Raw genomic sequence first — 9834 nt, 5'->3', positions numbered from 1 at the left:
GCCCTATGTAGAGCGCATTGCAGTAATCTAACTTGGAGGTTACCAGAGCATGGACAACTGAAGACAGGTTATTCCTGTCCAGACAGGGGCGTAGCTGGGCCACCAACCGGAGTTTGTAGAAGGCACTCCATGCCACTGAGGTCACCTGAGCCTCAAGTGACAATGATGGATCTAAAAGAACCCCCAAGCTACAAACCTGGTCATCATCCATGACCACGGGCTATGCAGGCTGGGGCTGATGGAAGTTGGAGTCTGACAACATCTGGAAGGACCCAGGTGTCCTACTCCTGCTTTAATGGACGGAATAGCTTGGTTTCCCTTCTGATACTTTGCTGGTGTGATATCAGTGGAAGCGCTAGGCAATTTTAGACATTGGATTTAGGAAGCAGCAATCCGATGCATGTTTTAAAAAAAGGGGGAAAGTCCTATAACTCCCAGCATTCCCTGGCCAAAACGCAATGCATAGCAATGTGCCTTTAATGGGTTCATGCGGGGGGGGGGGAGCCTTGTATATTACTTCAGTATTAACCAACAATCCATTCCACGCTTTAAAACTGTTTCTACATTCCTGATATGCTAGAACACAAAGGAAACTTTGGGCTCCATCACACCTGCCTTCCCCCCTAGTTTGCCTCCGCGATTTCTCATTTGCGCGTCAAGCTAATGGCCCCTTTCACGTGGGTTTGTGGTATCACGCAATACCGATGAAACCTCCCTTTTGGTTCTTTGCTTTTCCAGTCCACCCTGTCCCACACATTGGAACAGGGGGTTGGACTCGATGGCCTTGTAGGCCCCTTCCAACTCTGCTATTCTATGATTCTATGATGGATCCCCTCTGCCCAAATCAACCTAACTTGGCTGAGGTTGGCTGAGGTTGTGGGCTCTCCCACACTAGAGGCCTTCAAGGCAGCTGGACAACCATCTGTCAGGGATGCTTTAGGGTGGATTCCTGCACTGAGCAGGGGGTTGGACTCGATGGCCTTGTAGGCCCCTTCCAACTCTGCTATTCTATGATTCTATGATGGATCCCCTCCGCCCAAATCAACCTAACTTGGCTGAGGTTGGCAGAGGACCAGGGAGTAAGGCAGCATCTCAGACGAACTGCTCAGATGTTCCCGAAACAAAGGGAGGGAGGCAACCGCTCTTTGGTGTGGCCCTGTTAGTTGTCCTGCCTGGAACTTGGCTCTCTTGTCCATGAAAGAAAAGACTCTTATTTCTATGGGGCCAATGAAAGAGGGTGGGATTTGTGCCGTGAAGGAAACAAGGGTCTCCACCGTCTACTACAGCACTGCCTTCCTCAGTCTGGTGCTGTCCAGACGTGTTGGCACTTCCAACGCCCGTCAGCTCCAGGAATGCCTGGAAATGTAGTCCAAAATATCTGGAGGCGACCAGGCTGGTGAAGGCTGTGCTACCCCGACAAGAAACCCTGGGGAGAGGCCTACAGTGTATAGCCATGGCAGCTTCTGGCTCTCTCAGCCCAATCCTCAGTGGGGTAATTGCTCACAAAGGGGGCTGACTTTGCTTATTATTACCTTTGCCTTGAGTGGTGGGTGGGGGCAGGTGGGAGGGGACTCTTGGAGGAAGTCCCCAGTGCTCTTTGCAGGATACCAGCTTCCCAACACCAGCAAAGGTCAGCCGGAAGGTATTAATCTCAAGAAGTTCTCATGCGGCTTCGTCTCCGCTTCCAGGTTAAATGCCAATGGAAGGTTGCTAATTCCCATCCCAGCTCTCAGACCAGCTCTTCAGCATCTGCCCTCGCCCCCGGTCTCCTGTCCCCTTCCTTTCACACATCCCATTTTTATCCGGTGTGCCTCACGGAAGATCCTTGACATGTGCTACAAAATGAAAACGTGCTTGATAATCAAGGACAGCCGCTCATTCAAAAAGTGGCCGGTGGAATACCGCTGGGATGAGGCCAGCACCAGCAGTGTTGTCAGCACCCCCATCGATGGCTATAGCCGCACTACCGTCGTCACCGGCTGCAGCAGAACAGCCCACAACCATGACGACCCGCAAGGGTCGCCTGCAGTTGCTGAGGATGACGGGGCCAAGAAGGCCAGAACCAACATCCTCCGCATCATGAAGCGTCGCGTCAGCAAGTTTGCCAGGTATGCCTTGGCTCACTCGGTTGGCTGCTGGCTACTTTACCCGGGCTCCGTCTGCCTCTTGAACAGAGTTCCGCTGTCTTTACTGGTCAACGGCCGGACGTGCCTTATGGAGGATTTTTGCGGGAAACGGGCCAAATTGATAGCCCGCGATGGGAATGCAATCGATACCATGTTTGTGGACAGGAGGAAGAAGAGAACTCCAGGAAATCGAGGGATGTGGTTGGTGATTTGCTGCGAAGGGAACGGCAGTTTCTATGAAATGGGCTGCTTTTTCACGCCGCTGAAGGCTGGGTACTCTGTCCTGGGGTGGAACCACCCTGGTTTCGCCAGGAGTTCGGGGAAACCCTATCCACAGAATGACATCAACGCCATGGATGTAGTCGTCCAGTACGCCATCCATCGCCTGAATTTCACTCTGCCCGAGATAGCCATCTATGGCTATTCCTTAGGCAGCTACACAGCTGCGTGGGCAGCGATGACGTATCCGGAGCTGGGTGCTTTGGTTCTAGATGCCTCCTTTGACAGTTTGCTCCCCTTGGCTATGAAGGTGATCGGTAAGAACTGGAGGAAGCTGGTGAAACAGACAATAACAGAGCATTTCAACCTCAATGTGGCCGACATGCTGTGCCAATACCCAGGGCCGGTGCTGCTGATCCGAAGGACCCTTGATGAAATTACCAGCACCCAGTTCAATCCGAAGAGCCATCTGCCCATCGTCAAGACCAACCGAGCCAACGAGCTGCTCATACAGCTCTTAAGGTCCCGTTACCCCAACATCATCTCCGGGAACGAGGACGCGGTCCGCCACTGGCTCACGGCTGATTGCCCTCAGCTAGAAGCCCTCATCTACAGTTACTTCTACAAGGTGGATGAAAAGTGGTGCCTCCATATGCTGGAGAGCCACAGGTCCAGCCTTGGACCTAAGAGCGCCTTCCCGTGGAACGTCGGGAAAGGCCTCTCTCCCACCAAGAAGAAGCAGATGGCTTTGTTTTTGTCCAAGAAGCACTTGAAGAACGTGGAGACCACGCATGGAAGAACTTTACTACCGGAGGAATTTGAGATGCCCTGGAAGCTCTAGTTGGCCTGGAGAGGTTTGATTGCAGAGAGAAAGAGAGAGAAAGAGAGAAATAAAAGCTAAGATTCATCATTGTGTTTTGTTTGTGGACATACCTTTGTGAGGTTGTGAAGGTCACTTCCCAGGGACTAGGAGCTGTGGAGGAAGCCATTTTTAAACTTTCAAGGACAACTGGAAAGCACAGCCCTATTTCTTTCATTGATTCTGTATATTATGGCTGCCTCGGTTGACCCCCAAAGAACTTCCCCATAGCCGATCAACCCCCATCCTTGCTGTAATAACACCTGGGAGTGCACTCAGAGAAAAGGCAGATTAGCAAGTAAGTCCAGGCAATTTCACAACAGCTTAATCTTGACTCAAGAGACAAGTTGCTTAGACTGAAGAACCAGGGTTAATGCCCTGATGGCTGCCTGTGTCACCTGGCAACCATTGAGTTAGGAAGCTGTTTTGAAAAGCTACATTACTGGTATCTTAATGGCAGCGTTGGGCAAGGCGCCAAGGCTTGAGGAGGGGCAATAACTTAATGGCAGAGTGCTTGCTTTGGAGGCAGAAGGTCCCATGTTCAACCCCTGACGTCTCCAGTTAGAAGGATCAGATAGCAGCTGATGGGAAGTATTTCTCCTTCCCAGAGAGCCTGGAGAATCATCTACTATAACATGTAATTAGTACATTTCTCTGTGTCAATTTGCACCACCTTTTTCTTCTTCTTCTTCTTCTTTTTTTTTTTTTTGCAGTGGAGGCCAGTGGCTCCAATGTCAGTAGGGTTAGTGAATCCACTCCGGGTTTTAGTCAGAACCAGTCAGAATGCTAAAAGAGCTATCCATGGTGCACCTTGGACAGCTGGTTATTATTATTATTTATTTATTTATTTATTTATTTATTTATATAGCACCATCAATGTACATGGTGCTGTACAGAGTAAAACAGTAAATAGCAAGACTCTGCCGCATAGGCTTACATTCTAATAAAATCATAATGAAACAATAAGGAGGGGAAGAGAATGCAAACAGGCACAGGGTAGGGTAAGCAGGCACAGGGTAGGGTAAAACTAACAGTATAAAGTCTGCACAACATCAAGTTTTAAAAGCTTTAGGAAAAAGAAAAGTTTTTAGTTGAGCTTTAAAAGCTGCGATTGAACTTGTAGTTCTCAAATGTTCTGGAAGAGCGTTCCAGGCGTAAGGGGCAGCAGAAGAAAATGGACGGAGCCGAGCAAGGGAAGTAGAGGCCCTTGGGGCCTCTGACTGAAACCTGGAGCAAATTCACGAGTGCAGGACACGGAATAATGGGCTCAAGTTACAGGAAGCCAGATTCCGGCTGGACATCAGGAAAAACTTCCTGACTGTTAGAGCAGTACGATGATGGAACCAGTTATCGAGGGAGGCCGTGGGCTCTCCCACACTAGAGGCCTTCAAGAGGCAGCTGGACAACCGTCTGTCAGGGATGCTTTAGGGTGGATTCCTGCATTGAGTAGGGGGTTGGACTCGATGGCCTTATAGGCCCCTGGCTTCCAGCCTGTTTCCGGGCACAATTCAAAGTGCTGGTTATGACCTATAAAGCTCTATATGGCTCGGGTCCAGGTTATTTGAAAGAATGTATTCTCCCTTATGAGCCTGCCCGTGCTTTGAGATCTTCTGGAGAAGCCCTTCTTTCAGTCCCGCCATCTTCACAGGCACACTTGGTGGGAACATGGGAGAGGGCCTTCTCGGTGGCTGCTCCGGTGCTCAGGAACTCTCTTCCCGGGGAAGCTAGGCTGGCTCCCTCCTTGATGGGCTTTCGGAAGCAGGCTAAAACTTTTTTGTTCAAGCTATTTTGAACACACGACAGATTTTCATTGGGAATTAACAGTGCAAAGTTATCCATGTCTTCTCAGAAGTAAGCCCCACTGAGCTCAGTTGGACTTACCCCCAGGTAAGGCTGCAATGCTATACATACTTACGTGGGAGCAAGTCCTAATGAATTCAACAGGGCTTGCATCTGAGTAGACATGTGCAGGATCGAGCTGTGAGGTTATATGTTAACAATTGCTCCCCCAACCTCACCTATCTACTTGCTTAATCACTTATAAAATTATCCATTTTCATCAGACTACTGCCATAGACGGACAGCTAGTCTGATTCAGAATAAAAGCAACTCCTTATATTTAGATCTACGGCTTGAAGAAAAGCAGTGCATCATTTCACCAAACCTGAGCTCAGTATTCCAGTGCAGTGACATCATTCAGGCAGGACTGTGATGTCACCGTGTCAGGCCAGTAAAAGGAAATCTAGTCTTCCACTTCCCCACAACCCCCAGTCTCCGTAGCTATCTTTGGGATACTAGTAAAGTGTCGAAAAATATCCATCGATATTTCTCCTTCTCTGTCTCTAAAGCTATTCGTCTTGGGTTTGCACAGTGAAAGTATGTGTTTGAAGTTGGCTGCTGGGGATTTATTACACAATCCTTTCCCAATCGTGCCAGTGTTTTTAGTGGTGCGCTGTCGGTAGGGATACGGAACTCACTGCCACAAGGTGTACATATATGTCAGGTATATCTCATCAGGTGAAGTATGCCTTTGTTTATTGCTAGTGCAGAGGTGGTGGAACTCTGGTCTGTGGGGCAGATGAGGCCTGTGAATCCTCCCTATCTGCCCAGGCCCCACCCACTGGCAGGTGCACAGGGATCTGTGTGAGAAGGGGATGGCCCGCCCACGTTTGGCTTTGCCTTGCTCATTGCCAGCCTCAGGCCCAGGGGTAGGGTGACCATATGAAAAGGAGGACAGGGCTCCTGTATCTTTAACAGTTGCATTGAAAAGGGAATTTCAGCAGGTGTTATTTGTATATATGGAGAACCTAGTGAAATTTCGTCTTCATCACAACCGTTAAAGCTGCAGGTGCCCTGCCCTCTTTTAAATCTGGTCACAGTATAGCTCCTGCAGCTTTAACTGTTGCGATGAAGAGGAAATTTCAGCAGGTGCAACATGCCTACAAATGACACCTGCTGAAATTCCCTTTTCTATGCAACTGTTAAAGATCCAGGAGCCCTGTCCTCCTTTTCATATGGTCACCCTACCCAGGGGTATGCAATCCATAGCCACTTTCTGCAGAGGGACCAAAGCCTACATTTCCCTCAAATTATCCCATAGCGTATGAAAGCTGTTGTTTGTTTGTTTGTTTGTTTATTTATTTATTACACTTATATACCGCCTCCATAGCCAGAGCTCTCTGGGTGGTTTACAGAAATTCTAAAATTAAGATAAAAACAAGTATACAAAATTTAAAATTCTAAAACACAGAACATACACACATAAAGCATTAAAAACGGTTAAAAAAAAACCCTAAGCATGTGGGTGATTAAGATGTGCCGCCATATGCCTGGGCAAAGAGGAAAGTCTTAACCTGGCGCCGGAAAGATAGCAGCGTTGGCGCCAGGCGAGCCTCGTCAGGGAGATCGTTCCACAGTCTGGGGGCCACCACCGAAAAGGCCCTGTCCCTCGTTGCCACACTCCGAGCCTTTCTCGGAGTAGGCACCCGGAGGAGGACCTTAGATGTTGAACGTAGTGACCGGGTATATTCACGTCGGGAGAGGCATTCCGTCAGGTGGTTGTTCCTATCATCCCCATCACACCACCTGTGGAGGGGGAGAGGGAGGGAGAGGAAGGAAACTTCGTGCCCGCTATTTAGGGTGGATTCCTGCATTGAGCAGGGGGTTGGACTCGACGGCCTTGTAGGTCCCTTCCAACTCTGCTATTCTATGATTCTATGATCTCTTTACGGGGAGGGTGAGGGTGACAAGGCGGAGACGCTCCCTCAGGGCCCCTCTGCTTTTTCTGTGTGCATTTTTACTCGAGAATAAGCACACACACACACACCACAAACTAGCAAACGCAACTTGAAAAGAGCTTACTGTTTCTGTGACTGGCAAGGGACAGGATCAAGCTGTTAGCACAATGGTTCTCAACCTTTTTTGCTCCATTCCCCCCTTTCACCATTGTTCAGAATATAATCCCCCCCTTCCCAAGATAGTCTAACTCAAAAGGTGCATTCCAAATATTATGCATATAATATTGAAAATCTTTTATTTTTTCTATATTAGTACATATACATTTATTTGGATTATTTTTATAGTAGAGTTCTACAAATTTAATAGCAATAGAAAATGTTGCCCCTTTAATTGGGAAACTTGAAACTTCTGGGATTGCGAGGGAGGGAGGGAAAAGAGAGCAAAGGCCTGGCTTTTGCAGACAACAGGACACTTTTCTGGGACGTTTTTAATAACAGGTGTAGGAAGACATAATCTACAGGACATCATACTTTGCTGAATAGTGGTCCCAATTCCCCCCCTGGAACCCTAAAGTTCCCCCCCCCCGGGGAGGGGGAATTCCCCCCCCCCATTGAGAACCCATGTGATAGCATCTTTACTCGAAAGTAAGTACCTTCCTGAGAGCCAGAACGCTGCGCCCCCAGTGGCCGCTCGGAGAACAACAAAAGATTTGCTCTTAAAGGGGTACTAAAATACGACGCTTCTTCTGGCTAAGAAGCATAATTAAAGCCGGATGCCCGGGAGTGCTTCACAGTCAAATCAGATTATAAGCTGGAAAACTTTGGAGTCCTTTGCATGCAATTCGCAGTGTTCGCACAGTATAACGCTGGTGTGATGAAGCAGTAGAGAGCAGTAGGGCTCTCTGGATCCCCCCTCCCCTAGTCTAGTGGTTGCCCTCTTAACTACGTGCTGACTGGTTGGTTTGGTTGCCCTGCGCACCAAAGGCTCTGATGAACTTCTCACAAAGAGGGATGCTGACCTCACTCATTGTTACATCTCCCTGAGGACTAGGGGGATAATGAGGCCAGTGATGGGGCCTGCAAGTATCAGTTCACCATGGCCAAAGGGGTCTACTCCAATGCGTTCCAAAGCCGGCATCATGCATTTATGAAGTAAATGGTACAACTGAAAACGTCCTGCTCAGGAGACATCAGAAATATCTGCCGTGGGGCTTACTTTCCTTGTCCCCCCACCTCTTTTTATTCAGTTTATGCATCTCGGAGGATAACTGCGGTCTCTCTCCATGTGTGTCTTGTGTTTCCCAAAGGCTCTTGCCCACGTTTTCAAAACCTACTTTATGGCCAGTTACTACTTTGAGTTCGGCAACTGGCCCGTGGACTTCCGATGGGACGAGGCTGGTGGCCACAGCAACCCTCCGAGCCACGGCGGTGGCGGCAGCAGCAGAGGCCACGGACGCCAGATCCTTGTCAAAGAAGCGTCAGGACCGTGCCCGCTGGCGTCAGTGTTGGCTGTAGGACCTGACGGAGACAGGAGCTCAGTGTGGAATGTGTTCAGCAGCTTGAAGCAGATGCCCAGCCGGCTGGCCAGCTATGTCATGGCTCACTCCTTAGGCCGCTGGCTGCTCTACCCGGGCTCCGTGTTCCTCCTGAACCAAGCCCTGTTACCGGTCCTGGCCAAGGGTCAGGCTCGCCTGTTGGGAGAATATAATGGGAAACGTGCCAAGCTGGTAGCTCGGGACGGGAATAAGATTGACACCATGTTTGTGGACAGGCGAGCCAAGGAAACAGGGCGAGTGGAACAACGTGGGAACCGGTTGGTGGTCTGCTGTGAAGGGAATGTTAGCTTTTACCAATGGGGCTGCCTTTTCACACCCTTGAGGACTGGATATTCCGTGTTGGGATGGAACCACCCTGGCTTTGCTGGAAGTACAGGCAAACCCTACCCACAGAACGATGCTAATGCGGTGGATGTGGTCATCCGCTATGCAATACACCGCCTGGGCTTTAAGATACAAGACATTGTAATGTACGGATGGTCATTAGGAGGCTACTCAGCTACCTGGGTCGCCATGAACTACCCAATGTTGGGTGCTTTGATCTTGGACGCCACGTTCGATGACCTGCTCCCCTTGGCCTTGAACGTCATGCCCAAGAGCTGGAAGAAGTTAGTGGTGCGGACGGTGAAGGAGCATTTCAACCTCAACGTGGGCGAACAGCTGTGCAAGTACGTGGGGCCTGTGTTGCTCATTCGTAGAACCAAGGACGAGGTCATCACGACTTGCCCGTTTGGTCTTGAGGACCAGATAGCCAACCTGCGATGCAACCGGGCCAACGCACTCCTGGTACAGCTGCTGGAACACCGCTACCCGGAAGTCATGACCCAAGAAGGGTTGGAAGCTGTCCATAACTGGCTCAGAGCTGCTAACCCCAAACAGGAGGAGGCCATGTGCCGACGCTACAAAATAAATGACGACTGGTGTGTCAAAGAACTACGGGACTACAAATGCAGCCTTGGCCATGGGACCCATTTCCCATGGAGGGTTGGGAAGTACATTAGCTCCAGACAAAAGCAGCAGATTGCCGTGTTTTTAGCCAAGAAGCACATGAAGAATGTGGAGGCCACACACTGGTCTCTCCTTAAGCCCAATGATTTCCAGATGCCCTGGAAATTATAGCTGGGGCCGTGGAGGTGGGACTCAGAAGGGGAGAGAAAGACACAGAAAAAAAAAGAGAGGGCCTTCGAATACCTTATCATGTGCCGATATTGTCTTCTTCCAATGATGATATACTCCAGTCTTCCCCAACCTGGTGCATTCCAGATGTGTTGACTACAATTCCCATCATCTCCAACTACCATGGCTATTGCCCCTGGAGCATCTGGATGGGGATGGCT

General features: G+C 49.6%; 2 protein-coding genes across 2 annotated transcripts; both read left to right on the top strand.

Annotated features, from left to right (window-relative positions):
• Positions 1-1830: 1830 nt before the first annotated feature.
• On the top strand, positions 1831-3186 carry LOC134395073 (protein ABHD16B-like). Its single transcript, XM_063121070.1, has one exon. It carries the CDS (start codon positions 1831-1833, stop codon positions 3184-3186), a length of 1356 nt encoding a protein of 451 aa, XP_062977140.1.
• Positions 3187-8224: 5038 nt separating this feature from the next.
• LOC134395066 (protein ABHD16B-like) lies at positions 8225-9616 on the top strand. Its single transcript, XM_063121057.1, has one exon. It carries the CDS (start codon positions 8225-8227, stop codon positions 9614-9616), a length of 1392 nt encoding a protein of 463 aa, XP_062977127.1.
• Positions 9617-9834: the final 218 nt, after the last annotated feature.

The sequence above is a fragment of the Elgaria multicarinata genome, chromosome 1 (genome assembly GCF_023053635.1).
Source record: "Elgaria multicarinata webbii isolate HBS135686 ecotype San Diego chromosome 1, rElgMul1.1.pri, whole genome shotgun sequence".
Classification (NCBI taxonomy): Eukaryota; Metazoa; Chordata; class Lepidosauria; order Squamata; family Anguidae; genus Elgaria; species Elgaria multicarinata.
The sequence above is the reverse complement of the archived record's forward strand: the minus strand, read 5'-3'. Positions and strand labels throughout refer to the sequence as shown.

Excerpts from the sequence above, each read along its gene's own strand:
- LOC134395073 (XM_063121070.1), top strand. The coding sequence starts at position 1,831 with ATGTGCTACAAAATGAAAACGTGCTTGATAATCAAGGACAGCCGCTCA.
- LOC134395066 (XM_063121057.1), top strand. The coding sequence starts at position 8,225 with ATGTGTGTCTTGTGTTTCCCAAAGGCTCTTGCCCACGTTTTCAAAACC.